Consider the following 14,886-nt stretch of genomic DNA (forward strand, 5'->3'; position numbering starts at 1 on the left):
GCTTAGTGACCCCTGGTATGAAACAACATCCAGGGTAACATATGAGCAATTCCATAGTAACAGAGTGATGCTGAGACTTCTCAATTTAAAATGTATGCCAAACAAAAACCAATGACTGCGAAGTTAAACAAACCAAGTCTATGCACAAGGATGACTTTTAACAATTTCCACTGAAAATGATGGTGAAGCGTGATTCATCAATCCAGAGAACGCGTTTGCACTGCTCCAAAGTCCAATTGAGTCGAGCTATACACCACTCCAGCCGATGCTTGGCATTGCGCATGGTGATCTTAAGCTTGTGTGCGGCTGCTCTGCCATGGAAACCCATTTCATTAAGCTCTCGACAAACAGTTATTGTGCTGATGTTGCTTCCAGAGGCAGTTTGGAAATCGGTAGCGAGTGTTGCAACGGAGGACAGACAGTTTGTACACACTACATGCTTCAGCACTCGGTCCCGTTCTGTGAGCTTGTGTGGCTAGCATGGCTAGTGGCTAACATTAGTCAGCTTGAGCTAGCTACCGAGCTAGCATTCGAACTCGGTAGCACAGAGTAGATTCTCCATATGACGTTGAGAAATAGTGCATTGTGGGTAATTTAGAAGATATCTGGAAATTTAGTTAATAAATATTTCAAAACAGAACTATGTTTTTACTTAGAAGTATTTTTTAAATGTTTACTAGGCAAGTCAGTTAAGAACAAATTCTTATTTACAATGACAGCCTACACTGGCCAAAACCGGACAACGCTGGGCCAATTGTGCGCCGCCCTATGGGACCCAATCACGGCCGGTTGTGATACAGCCTGGATTTGAACCAGGGTGTCTGTAGTGATGCCTCTAGCACTGGGGTGCAGTGCCTTAGACAGCTGTGCCACTCGGGAGCCCGTCAGCAACAGGTGTGGCTGAAATAGCCAAATCCACTAAATTGAAGGTGTGTCTACATACTTTTGGCCATGAAGTGTACATTTCAGCATTGTTGTTACCTTATAATTTTCCATATGCAAATCCATGTGTGCATACTTAACACATGTCACCTCTGAACGTGTATGACGTAACCTGCCTCGCCTTACAAAGATTCAGCCTAATAGCAAAGTGACAAAAGTATCTTGAAGCTCACTCCCTTCATGCTTTCATGCTGATATATGTGACACATCTGTATTCAAACCTAGGGTCGTTTACCACAATGTAACACCTAGCATGAATAGCAAAGCTAGACATTAATGACATCATTGTCATCCTGGGTGAGAATTTTCTTCAGCAGTTTGAGGAAGTAATGTAATGCTTAGAGCAGAGAAACAATACGATTGTTTGCATTGGGCAATTTGCTCCACAGCTCTGTTGATACCCAGGGAGCTCAAACAGGACAACTGCCACAGCTGAATGCGTTATAGTGCAGAGGGGCATGCTATGTGGACATAGCTACAACTCATATCTCAAACTCTCCCCAGAAAGAGGTTCACTATTGAGGCTTGAGATAAATCACGTTGGCTGCAAAAAGAATCATGCTGTATTTAGATGTGAGAACTATAATTTTCAACATCACTCTTTCCTGACCGGTTACTTGTTAATTTAACTCCCTCTCAAATACTACACAACAAATATTTTGCACCGCCTTCATTGTCTTTAGAAACATTGTCTTTCCATTGGCTTGGTCCCAATGTTCCATGATTGCCACAAACCGCTTATGTAAATATCAAGTGGTTAACGAATAATTAGTGTTTCATTGGCGAACAACCCCCTCTGATCCCCGTCTACTCTGTTAGACCCCTCCCACGTAGAGCCGCCCTGAAGACTAGACCCCTTTTGAAAGACAGCACAGGGGAAAGATACGAATTTATGTCTAATTTCCCGCAGCTACTGCGTTGATGAGCAGCAGTCGAAGAACTCCATTCTAACTGAATGGATTGGCATGGGGAGAAGCGGACCTCAAAACTTGGCTAAGCGGCAGCTTTGGAATTATATTAATTGTACGATGGCTTTACTTTCGCTGTTACTCAGACCAGGTAAGGCAACATTCGCATGCAAAACATTTTCCCCGCATCGCGAATGGATGATGGAAAACTTTCTTGGCTGTGCTAAAGATGAGCGAGACTTGTTCACAAAAACACTCGCTTTCTTAAATATCTATGAACTAAAATATGGCAGTGTGTTTTGTTTACAGTATATGTATGTACATGTAGTTGTAGCTATTTACTGTTTGACAGTAAGTTAAGTCGGTCATCAGCGGACTTTTGCTGTGTGCCTAGACCTTCAAATATAACGGTAGTCATTGGCCTATACCAGGCTAGCTAGCAGCCATCGTCGCGAACCAACCTGCTGCTGTTGCTAGTTAGCTGGCTAGACAACACGAGCTACTTCGGTCGAACTTTTAGCTACATTCTCTAAATCCGTCAAGTAACATTAATCACGAGCAGTCTTCAATTATGTATTTTTTTTCACGATCGTAGTTATACTTTATCGATACAATATTCACATACAAAGTCTTGAATAAAGACTAATAAAGATCGTTAGCATTTGGCTTGATAACCTATTGACGTTGTATTCAAACATGTTGCTTGTACAAAGTAGCAACAAATTGCTAATACGTTTTAACACGTAACACGCTAACCAAGTGTTAGTGCCGTGACTAGTTTACCTTCCCAAATGAAACGTTAGATGGTGTTGTGTTCATGCTTCATTTGTTACCATGCATGGCATGGTGTCAGACTTCTCGGCCTCTGAATGTGTCCATCGTGCAGTAACTTGACGTGTTTTTTCGCCTGAGCTTTGTTGTGTGCATGCGCGGTACATCGTCAGACGTTTGGATGCTTTGTTACCAAAACATGCATCTAACTAACGAAACAAAGTGTGTATGTGTGGTGATTTGCCTTTTGACTTGAAACTCGCATAATATTACCTACACAAGTTTCACTCACAAAAAGTGGTAGAAATGGAAATGGGGCGTTTCTCCATAGATCGTTAGATAAACTTAACATAAAGTTGGGCGCTATGAATTCTAATTTAATGGATTTCATTTATCCACGTTTACGCATCGCAAAACAGTAGTAGCCTATATTAGTGATAGTTGAATCATTTTCAATGTAGTTCAGCATAATTATCATGAAATATTTATTGTCCATTAATCACCCCCAGTTAAATGATTACTTCCCTATAATGTGGTAGATTGCTATGACATGGTTATTGTGCATTTTGAGTGTATTCATGTACATAGCAGGATGATGATAATTCTTATAAAACTGGGTATGACATACTTGCCTTGTTTACATATTAAAGCCATCCTCTATTCCACAGATTAGTTCAGTTTATTTTGTTTCCCTTAAATTGTTCTCAAGCCTATTGAAATATGTTGTTATAAATGCAAATTCGTCCTATTCTCTTCTTAATCCTTTCCCATGTTTTCCGCACATGGTTGTCACATTGCCTCTTGTCAAAGGCGGGCCATAAAGAGCCTTTAGAGATAGACATGGTTGTTCATTGCTCTACAGTGCCTTGCGAAAGTATTCGGCCCCCTTGAACTTTGCGACCTTTTGCCACATTTCAGGCTTCAAACATAAATATATAAAACTGTATTTTTGTTGTGAAGAATCAACAACAAGTGGGACACAATCATGAAGTGGAACGACATTTATTGGATATTTCAAACTTTTTTAACAAATCAAAAACTGAAAAATTGGGCGTGTAAAATTATTCAACCCCTTTACTTTCAGTGCAGCAAACTCTCTCCAGAAGTTCAGTGAGGATCTCTGAATGATCCAATGTTGACCTAAATGACTAATGATGATAAATACAATCCACCTGTGTGTAATCAAGTCTCTGTATAAATGCACCTGCACTGTGATAGTCTCAGAGGTCCGTTAAAAGCGCAGAGAGCATCATGAAGAACAAGGAACACACCAGGCAGGTCCGAGATACTGTTGTGAAGAAGTTTAAAGCCGGATTTGGATACAAAAAGATTTCCCAAGCTTTAAACATTCCAAGGAGCACTGTGCAAGCGATAATATAGAAATGGAAGGAGTATCAGACCACTGCAAATCTACCAAGACCTGGCCTTCCCTCTAAACTTTCAGTTCATACAAGGAGAAGACTGATCAGAGATGCAGCCAAGAGGCCCATGATCACTCTGGATGAACTGCAGAGATCTACAGCTGAGGTGGGAGACTCTGTCCATAGGACAACAATCAGTCGTATATTGCACAAATCTGGCCTTTATAGAAGAGTGGCAAGAAGAAAGCCATTTCTTAAAGATATCCATAAAAAGTGTTGTTTAAAGTTTGCCACAAGCCACCTGGGAGACACACCAAACATGTGGAAGAAGGTGCTCTGGTCAGATGAAACCAAAATTGAACTTTTTGGCAACAATGCAAAACGTTATGTTTGGCGTAAAAGCAACACAGCTCATCACCCTGAACCTACCATCCCCACTGTCAAACATGGTGGTGGCAGCATCATGGTTTGGGCCTGCTTTTCTTCAGCAGGGACAGGGAAGATGGTTAAAATTGATGGGAAGATGGATGGAGCCAAATACAGGACCATTCTGGAAGAACCTGATGGAGTCTGCAAAAGACCTGAGACTGGGACGGAGATTTGTCTTCCAACAAGACAATGATCCAAAACATAAAGCAAAATCTAAAATGGAATGGTTCAAAAATAAACATATCCAGGTGTTAGAATGGCCAAGTCAAAGTCCAGACCTGAATCCAATCGAGAATCTGTGGAAAGAACTGAAAACTGCTGTTCACAAATGCTCTCCATCCAACCTCACTGAGCTCGGCTGTTTTGCAAGGAGGAATGGGGGGAAAAATTCAGTCTCTCGATGTGCAAAACGGATAGAGACATACCCCAAGCGACTTACAGCTGTAATCGCAGCAAAAGGTGGCGCTACAAAGTATTAACTTAAGGGGGCTGAATAATTTTGCACGCCCAATTTTTCAGTTTTTGATTTGTTAAAAAAGTTTGAAATATCCAATAAATGTCGTTCCACTTCATGATTGTGTCCCACTTGTTGTTGATTCTTCACAACAAAAATACAGGTTTATATCTTTATGTTTGAAGCCTGAAATGTGGCAAAAGGTCACAAAGTTCATGGGGGCCGAATACTTTCGCAAGGCACTGTATATGCCGTGATTGTCAAAAATGGACAATCATAGCCGAGTTCGGTGACCCCAGTGCTTGCAGGGAGATCATTCGCGGAAATCAGACGAGGGATGGTAGAATGCTTCTGAGTTGACCTCACACTCATCTCAGTTTTGATTAACAGTCAAGACCCATGTGGGCTTCAGTTTCTAGAGAATTTATTCACACAGTTTGCAACCAAGGATCTTTTCGGACTCTCTGGGGAAAATATTTCAATATTTTTTATTATTGGCAAGTTCATCATGCCCTTTGGATTTAAAACAGTTTGGAGGACTTGTTGATTAGCCTATGTCAGCTCTTCTTTCAATGTTAATACAAAATATTGTTTATATTTCTGTTTTCAGTCTTATTGAGGCTGTTTATTTAAGTGTGTTATATCTGTGACATCTTATGACACTTGCACAGGCATTATGTTGATGTCATGCAAATGCACCTGGCATCTAGAGCTTCAAGATAAGATATAATATTCTCAAAACATAAAACATTTTAATACATAGTCTCCTTGTCGCCCCAACATATTCACTGGCAGATGCACAGTACTGAGTAATAACTTCACACAGGAAGTGCCAAATTTATACAATCCCAACATCCTTGGCCAGCTGTTGCTCAATGCTGAACAAGCACGACTCTTTGTGCAGTTCCTCTTGGGTCTGAATTCAGCCTCTTATACAGTGGTCATGTGCCATGCTCCTTAATGCCCCCCATATTGACCCAGCAACAGCCAAACCATATTCAACACCCTTAAGCAAACTACACAGATTGGCTTCCTCCAGCAGTGAAGCACTGTGTTATTGCAGTGAGGGTGAGTTGAGGGAAATAAGTTTGGACTGACCATTCCCGTGTGGGCTGGCTGGTGTAGTTGGGTTTTAATGAGCTCTTTATTGACGTAAACTCCATAGGTGGAAAAGTTTGGCTGTCCTGCTGCACGTAGCTGGGTTGTACAGCTGATGTGTTTAAACCCTGCAAATTCACTATAACAAAGTTATTAGGCAGTGAACAAACTAATAAGAGCGTTTTCTATTGGACATCTTTTTTATTAAATGGTCGTTACAGGTGTGTTAAGCAGTTTTTTCATTATCAATGTTCACTCTTACAATGAGTTGAGACACAAAACACATTCGTATACACTACCATGAACTAGGCCAAGCTATATCTTCGCTTTGACTTACATATGAATGGTTCAAGTTCTAAATAATATACTTTCCCCCTAATGTTTCTGGTCACCTGTTATTGGGGGGTTGTTGACAACTTTAGCGATGATAAACATGTAACACCTGCCTACTGTTTCCTCCCTCCCCACAGCACACTGCCAGCAGTGCCGTATCCAGCGCTGCAATGCGGAGTATGTGGCCTCTACCTCGCCCTCTAGTGGTCTCCAAGAGGACTCCCTGTCCGATGTGGACTACTGCATCGCCCTGCGCGCCTACGCCCTGTGTACCCGACGCACGGCGCGCAGCTGCAGGGGCGACCTGGTCTACCACTCAGCTGTGTTCCGCATCAAGGAGCTCTTCTCCCAGCAAAACTGCTCCAGCGACGGGCCCACCTCCTCGGCCAAGGCCACCAGCACCTCCAGGCCGGCCATGTCCGAGCTATGCGACTACGAGAGCCGTGTGCTGGCCTTGGGCCCCGCAGGCCAGGGGAAGAAGTACGCACACTGTGGATTATTCGGGGACCCGCACCTGCGGACGTTCCGCGACGAGTTCCAGACGTGCAAGGTGGAGGGGGCATGGCCTCTCATCGATAACCGCTACCTGTCAGTGCAGGTGACTAACGTGCCTGTTGTCCTGGGCTCCAGTGCCACCGCCACCAGCAAGGTAAGCTGTGCTATGGGTTCACATCTGGTCATGTTGCTGACAGTAATGTCATTAAAACACTGAAAAACGTAGGTCTTAATCATAACAAAGATACCTGCATTTTTAATGTACATTACCAGTCAAACATTTGGACACACCTACTCATTCAAGGGTTTTTCTTTATTTTTACTATTTTCTACATTGTAGAATTATAGTGAAGACATTTAAAACTATGAAATAACACATGGAATCATGTAGTAACCAAAAATAAGTGTTAATTTCTTGACGCTACCCATCCCTGAGAAATAGGCAGTTTCAAATGGGTATGTTTTTTTTTGTCAAAAAATAAAATACTGCCCCCTACACGCAAAAGGTTAAACAAATCAAAATATATTTTATAGGGCCTCCCAGGTGGCGCAGTGGTTAAGGGCGCCAGCTGTGCCACCAGAGACTCTGGGAGCGAGACTCTGGGTTCGCGCCCAGGCTCTGTCGTAACCAGCCGCGACAGGGAGGTCCGTGGTGCGACGCACAATTGGCCTAGCGTTGTCCGGGTTAGGGAGGGTTTGGCCGGTAGGGATATCCTTGTCTCATTGATCACCAGCTACTCCTGTGGCGGGCCGGGCGCAGTGCACGCTAACCAAGGTTGCCAGGTGCATGGTGCATTGCACAGTCTTGGCATTCTCTCAACCAGCTTCATGAGGTACCTGGAATGTAGTCTCCCTGTTGTGCCTTGTTAATTTGTGAAATTTATTTCCTTAATGCGTTTGAGCCAATCAGTTGTTGTGACAAGTTTGGGGTGCTATACAGAAGATAGCCCTATTAGGTAAAAGACCAAGTCCATATTATGGCAAGAACAGCTCAAAGAAGCAAAGAGAAACTACATCATTACTTTAACCTCTCGGGGGTGGTATTTTCATGTCCGGATGAAAAGCGTTCCCAAAGTAAACTGCCTGCTACTCGGGCCCAGAAGCTAGGATATGCATATCATTAGTAGATTTGGATAGAAAACACTCTGAAGTTTCTAAAACTGTTTGAATCATGTCTGAGTATAACAGAACCTATTTGGAAGGCGAAACTCTAAGGACAAACCATCCAGGGAAAATATTTTTTCAGGTCACTCTTTTCAATGGGTTATTCTATGGGGATCTAGATTTCTAGAGTTCCTATCGCTTCCACTGGATGTCAACAGTCTTTAGAAATTGGTTGATGTTTTTCCTTTGTGTAATGAAGAAGTAGGGCTGTTCAGAACGAGGGTCGACCCTAGTGTACTGTTTGTCAGGGGCGCGCAACCTGAAAGCTCGCTCCACTTTGTTTTTATCCGCTATTGAACGCAGTTTGTCCCGTCTTACATTTTATCGATTATTTACGTTTAAAAATACCTAAAGTTGTATTAGGAAAGTTGCTTGAAATGTTTGGGCAAAGATTACAGGTAACTTATTAGATATTTTGTAGTCATGTTGCGCGAGTTGGAACCGGTGTTTTTCTGGATCAAACGCACCAAATAAATGGACATTTTGGATATATAACGACGGAATTAATCAAACAAAAGGACCATTTGTGATGTTTATGAGACATATTGGAGTGCCAACAGAAGAAGCTCGTCAAAGGTAAGGCATGAATTATATCGTTATTTCTGAGTTTTGTGTCGCGCCTGGCGGGATGAAATATTGACATTATAGTTCAGTTGCAAAAACCATAAAGCGCTATGATGAAACTGGCTCTCATGAGGACCACCACAGGACGGAAAACCGAGTTACCGCTGCTGCAGAGGAAAGGTTCATTAGAGTTAACTGCACCTTAGATTGAAATCTGTCCTTTGAGCTGATGAGTCCAAATTTGAGATTTTTGGTTCCAATCACCTTGTCTTTGTGAGACACAGAGTCGGTGAAGGATGATCTCCGCATGTGTGGTTCCAACAATGAAGCATGGAGGAGGCAGTGTGGGGGTGTTTTGCTGGTGCCACTTAACCAGTGCTGGTGCACACTTAACCAGCATGGCTACCACAGCATTCTGCAGCGATACGCCATCCCATCTGGTTTGCGCTTAGGACTATCATTTGTTTTTCAACAGGACAATGACCCAACACACCTCCAGGCTGAGTAAGGGCTATTTGACCAAGGAGGGTGATGGAGTGCTGCATCAGAAGACCCAACCTCAACCCAATTGAGATGGTTTGGGATGAGTTGGACCGTGGAATGAAGGAAAAGTAGCCAACAAGTGCTCCGTATATGTGGGATCTCCTTCAAAACTGTTGGTAAAGCATTCCTCATGAAGCTGGTTGAGAGAATGCCAAGAGTGTGCAAAGCTGTAATCAAGGCAAAGGGTGGCTACTTTGAAGAATCTAAAATTTACAGTATATTTTGATTTGTATATCACTTTTTTGGTTACTACATGATTCCATATGTGTTATTTCATTGTTTTGATGTCTTCACTATTATGCTACAATGTAGAAAATAGTAAAAAATTAAGAAAAATGAGTAGGTCTGTCCAAACTTTTGACTGGTACTGTATGTCATACATTGAACGATGGTTCAATATATAGAAATATTATCTCAAGTTAGGAATCAATCTGTCTCTACTGCCTCCAGGCACCCTACCTCTGACCTTTTCTCTTCCAGACACCAGAGGAAAGACTGGGTCATTCAGTGGGGTTGGATCAGGGACATGCTTGAGCGCTTTACCTTTAACACATGGGTAGTCATATGGTAGTGATTAACGCTTGTTCAAACATTTTCCTCTCCCACAGTTGGATAACCTTTTTCAGCTCTCTAGTCAAATAATTAACAGGTCTTTTTGTGTAAATATGAAATTATTTGGAAAAATAACGAAGTTGTTTGGTAGAAGCAGCATATTTTTGATTCTACTGATTAAGTTTGTCTTTTCTTAATATAATCTGATCCCTGAAGTCTGAATTTAGGTCTGGTTCTTCAGCTATATTTATACTGAAGACCATACTTGGAGCTCAACGTATTATTTGTAGATATGCACTAGATGAATACAACACTTGGTAGACACTAAAAAGTAGGCCTACTATCAATTTTACTAGTGCTAGCTAGCCCACCTTGCCACATTTACTTATTTTCTAAGATAATCTATTTTTATCAGTACTGTTATTTTCAGCTCATGTGAATTACAAGCAACAGCACTAACAATTTGGTTTTGGACTAGCCAGATTGAGAAGACCAATATCATATATATGACCAAATCATATAGGCTAGATTCTATAAAAACAAAGTTATACTAACTGTGGTCTGCAAGTTTCTTTCATATCAGAGTGTGTTGAAATCCATGAACCTCAAGAAGTTTACTAAATAACCTTCGCTAAATTGCATATGCATTTTCAAAGTTTTTATTTTTACCTTTACCTCTAGGCAAGTCAGTTAAGAAAATATTCTTATTTTCAATGATGGCCTAGGAACAGTGGGTTAACTGCCTGTTCAGGGGCAGAATGACAGATTTGTACCTCATTTAAGAAAAATGAGTAGGTCTGTCCAAACTTTTGACTGGTATTGTATGTCATACATCAATATATAGAAATATTATCTCAAGTTAGGAATCAATCTGTCTCTACTGCCTCCAGGCACCCTACCTCTGACCTTTTCTCTTCCAGACACCAGAGGAAAGACTGGGTCTTTTTTTCAAATCAGGGATTTGAACTTGCAACCTTCCGGTTACTAGTCCAACGCTCTAACCACTAGGCTACCCTGCCGCCCAAACACTACTAAAGAGAGAAACGTTTGAACAGATTTCAGACCCAACTATTTAAAATAGTTTTGAGTGCATATGAGGAGAAAAATACAAAGCTGTAAGTCAGGGCGCCGGTGCCAACACCCGCATGCCACCACCGTCTGCTTGAATTGGGGTCATTTTCAACTGTTACAGTACAGAAAGGAAATCGTTCATCAAAAACAGTATCCCCTTAACTGTAAAGTTAACCATAGCCACCTCTTTTAAGAACAGCTTTGAAGAAATGTCGGCCTAGTACAAAATATCCAGACTGGACTCCAGAGTTGTCAGAGAGTAGTCCAGACCCTGTGGCAGTTGTAGTGGAAGGTATTTCTGATTTATGGGTCTATCAGACAGCTGGGTTTGTTTGATCCTGCACTCTCTCAAGAAAAAGTATGGAGCCATACATATGCAATGGTTTATGACATTTACATTGATATTTGTTTTAGAAAGCACATTGAGTAGGCCCAGTTGTTTCTTTGGGGTTGATTATCTCTAAATTGGTGGGACAAGACATCATCTATGTATTAGTGATGTTTTCTAGTCCATATTTACTGTAAAATAAAGGGCATAATGAATATTTCTGCTCAGATTACACAATAGTTGTATACCCTTTCCAAGAGAAAGACAGGAATTTGGGTTTTCAAACTTTGAAATGAACTGTTCCCCTTGACATAAAAAGTGAAGGTCCTACTGACATACTGTGGCTCAACATAGTATTACACCTTTTGAATGTTTCTGATGGTTCTGCTGCTTATTAGTAATCTGTGTACCTGTATGCAGGACACAACTTTCAACAGATTTTACCTTCATGCAGTACTATTGAAAGAGTAGAAAGGTAGATGTTAATTGAATTGCCTCCAATTAAATCAGGAACAAACTTTCATTCACTGGCATCTCTTTGTTTGTGTCTTTCAGATAACGGTGATCTTCAAGTCGTACCATGGCTGTACGGAGCAGAAGGTGTACCAGGCCACCACAGAGGACCTACCCTCTGCCTTCCAGGATGGCACACGGAGTGGCGGGGAGGGGGGCAGTCTGTGGATCGTAGAGAAGGGCGGCTCCGGGGGCTGCCTGGTGAAGATCCAGGCCCGCTACATCGGGACGTCCATCATAGTGCGCCGGGTGGGCCGCTACCTTACCTTTGCCATCCGCATGCCGGAGGACACCCTTGACTTTTCTGAGGAGAACAGTGGGCTGCAGCTCTGTCTGCACGGATGCCCGCGCAACGAGCTCATCAAGGAGCACATGCTGGGGCGCCAGCCTCTTCACCCCCGCCTCCCGGGCTCTGGGTCTAACCCCGAGCTGGGGCCCCTCCTGCCCCCACACCAGACCTACACAGTGGAGCGCGCCACGGCCAAGTGCAGGGAGACCCTGCAGGTGGAGGACGTGTACTTCCAGTCCTGTGTGTTTGACCTGCTCACCACGGGGGACCCTGAGTTCTCCATGGCAGCCTACGGGGCCCTGGAGGATCTGAAGGCCCTTCCTCCCAGCAAACTGAAGCAGAACTCTCCGAGGACTCCTCGTGTCCAACTCAACAGAGGCGGGCCACACATGCTGGCTACAGCCACCCCCAGTCTGGTCACATTCCTGCTTCTGGTTCTGCTGCTTTTGTAAAGGGAAAATAGGACTCAAAGTTGAAGTGACCCCAGCTTGAGGACAGAGTGCCTAGAAGTCAGAGATGTTTTTCTTTTGCATTTGTGAATGTTGTGGTTCTTTTCCTGTCACTGAACCGTTTGAAGGATTTAACACTCAAAAAGGATCCCAATGCTTCTTGTCCCCCAAATACATGACGGCTGCCAGCATCTGCCACTTAATGAGTCTGAATGCACACAATCATGTGGGATCTGTCGATGGTTAAGTGCGTAATGCTCTTTCCATTTTCACACTGTTTGTAAATTGGATTAAGACTGCTACAGGATGCTTGAAATGTGAAATTCATCATAACACTGTTGTTGTCGTCTGTGAGCCTGGATGTAAGACAGCTTATCAAAAGTCATCTTTGTAAATATTTCATGTTTGTTGGGAATACGTCACGATGCACACAACCCTGCCAGACATCACAATCATAGAAAGTAGGCCTATCAGGCTGAAGATGGTGAAAATGGTCTATTATAGTGCAGAGACCTTTGTGGAAATGAAAGACACAATCTTCTTTACAGTATCATCATTTGGCACCAAACAGTTAACACTACACATTTAGTTCCTCTGTGTTGTCATATTTACTGAAAATATGTATGTTTCTTAAATGGGATGATCCAACAACTAACTGAAAATACTACCTATCCATATGTATTTGGTTTAAGTGTGATATTCTCTGTACTTTTCACTGCATCCAAGTGTGATAGTTATCAGTTAGGTGAAACACTCCCTCTTCAAGCTGCTTGGCTTTCAGTTTTTAAAGGTAAAGAAACAAAATCTCTATATAATAATATATTGAAAGAGTGTATATATGTGTTTTATATTGTGTACATTTTCCTGTGTATAGATGTTTTAACTGTACTATGTTTTATTGTTGTGATTACTTTGGTATTTTTCAATTCTTGTATGAAAAGTTAACTAATGTGTTTTACCTTAGCTGTCATTTTCCATATTAAAAAGTGTTGGACACCAGGGCTTAGTTTGTTTGATATTTTTCCATCCACCTTTCAATGCTGTCTACTGCACTAGATGGGTTTTGCTAGTGCAAATCTGTCAATTCTTTGAGTTTTCCTAAATGGTTGTATTTTGGATTTAGCATAGGCCATTGACTGTTTCTGAGTGAAACTAATAAAAATGCTGTAATTGGTGGGATAAACCCATAAGAAATTGTCACTGCCACAGCCTTTGCACCACTGATGGAGTAGACCCACTTCTCAGTTTCGGATAAAGTGAAACACTTTCGAAAAACACCCTGGATATATTTAAAATTAAGGCATTAGGTGTTCAGGTTGTGTTGAACGAGGGGGACATGTGTGTCGTGGACTGTGTGGAAGGGATTTACTTGCCAACAGAAAAGATAACACATTTCTGCTGCACACTGGAGCCTATTCCACAGATTGACAAGCCAGAGATATTGATGGCTTTCCCTCTAGCCCGTCCAGCCCACTTTCCTGTTGATTAAATGGAGATCTACATTTAAGCAGTTCTGAAATTAATTTGGATTAAGCCAATTGGGTAACTATTTTTTTATTTATTTTTTATGCCAAGATCTGTGCCAAATAATTTAGAATTTGACAAATAGTGAGGGACAAGGTTTTGTCTCCAAGTGAGGAGAGAACCTCATTTTGTTTGTTTTGTTAGGGACTTATAGGCTATTCCTGAACTGGCAACTACAAAATATGGTTAACAGAAGGGTGTGTATAGCACTCTGAAAGTACCATTCATAGAAGCATAGTCAATGGTTATATTAAGGTAATAATCCAGGTTTTCCAAGTCTGTAGGCTATAGGTGCCCTCTTCCTGCATACAGAACATGCCGTGGTTATTATCCCACTGATTCCCTGCCGGGTTCCTCAAGAGTCCCCAAACTAACTGCTTCTATCTGGCTCTACTTTCTTTGTGTGCATACGCGTGTGTGTGTGCAGCAGTAGGGGGTGTTTATGTGTGGTCTGTGTGTAAATGTTAGTTTACTGCTGAGCTGGCTAGTGAATCTGATCTAGTTTGCCAGACTAGGCTTCAAACAAGGTTTGGCCTGTGCTTGACAGTATTTTAAAACAATAAATACACCACAGACAGCACAGGACATTGTTAGATACATAAATGTTCCCAGTTAGCTCGTCAGCATTCCCTGGCTGTATTTTATTCCAGTATTTATTCATTTTGCAATGTAGACTAAGCCATATTCTCACATTGTCTGCTGTATACTAGTATGCACATTTCAGGTGATACTCCAATGAGTCACAAGGGTATGGAGACAGGCAGGGAAATTATGAAATGCGTCAACATTTTATCATTATACTCTTAGCACACTCCAGATGCCCTAAATCATTTTGTTTTTGGGATGCCTGCTTCATCACCCTTATTTTTTATATCATCTGAGGGGAAAAATATGAAGAGAGTAAATTGTGTTGGGTTGTAAAACCTGTCACAAGATATCTTGTCTTGGCAGCCGAGCACACAGAGCACTAGTTAACATGCTGACGGCTATATGGGTCCAATTGACGCTTTAATGGTTATTTTTCTGCACTATACAGCCTTTTCTGTTTTAATGACATTTGTCAACCCTCCCACTTCAGTTGCCTTATCATTTTTCATT

General features: G+C 41.9%; 1 protein-coding gene across 1 annotated transcript; it reads left to right on the top strand.

The window, feature by feature from the left end:
• Nucleotides 1-1,814: 1,814 nt before the first annotated feature.
• On the top strand, nt 1,815-13,263 carry LOC139406519 (repulsive guidance molecule B-like). Its single transcript, XM_071149183.1, has 3 exons — nt 1,815-2,001; nt 6,434-6,945; nt 11,569-13,263. The coding sequence occupies exons 1-3, from the start codon at nt 1,908-1,910 to the stop codon at nt 12,265-12,267; spliced, it is 1,305 nt and encodes a 434-aa protein (XP_071005284.1). The 5' UTR covers nt 1,815-1,907; the 3' UTR covers nt 12,268-13,263.
• Nucleotides 13,264-14,886: the final 1,623 nt, after the last annotated feature.

Source organism: Oncorhynchus clarkii, chromosome 4, assembly GCF_045791955.1.
Source record: "Oncorhynchus clarkii lewisi isolate Uvic-CL-2024 chromosome 4, UVic_Ocla_1.0, whole genome shotgun sequence".
Taxonomy (NCBI): domain Eukaryota; kingdom Metazoa; phylum Chordata; class Actinopteri; order Salmoniformes; family Salmonidae; genus Oncorhynchus; species Oncorhynchus clarkii.

Coding starts and splice junctions, on each gene's coding strand:
- LOC139406519 (XM_071149183.1), top strand. CDS start 1,908: ATGGGGAGAAGCGGACCTCAAAACTTGGCTAAGCGGCAGCTTTGGAAT. Junction 2,002..6,433: donor TTCGCTGTTACTCAGACCAG/GTAAGGCAACAT, acceptor CCCTCCCCACAG/CACACTGCCAGCAGTGCCGT. Junction 6,946..11,568: donor GTGCCACCGCCACCAGCAAG/GTAAGCTGTGCT, acceptor TGTGTCTTTCAG/ATAACGGTGATCTTCAAGTC.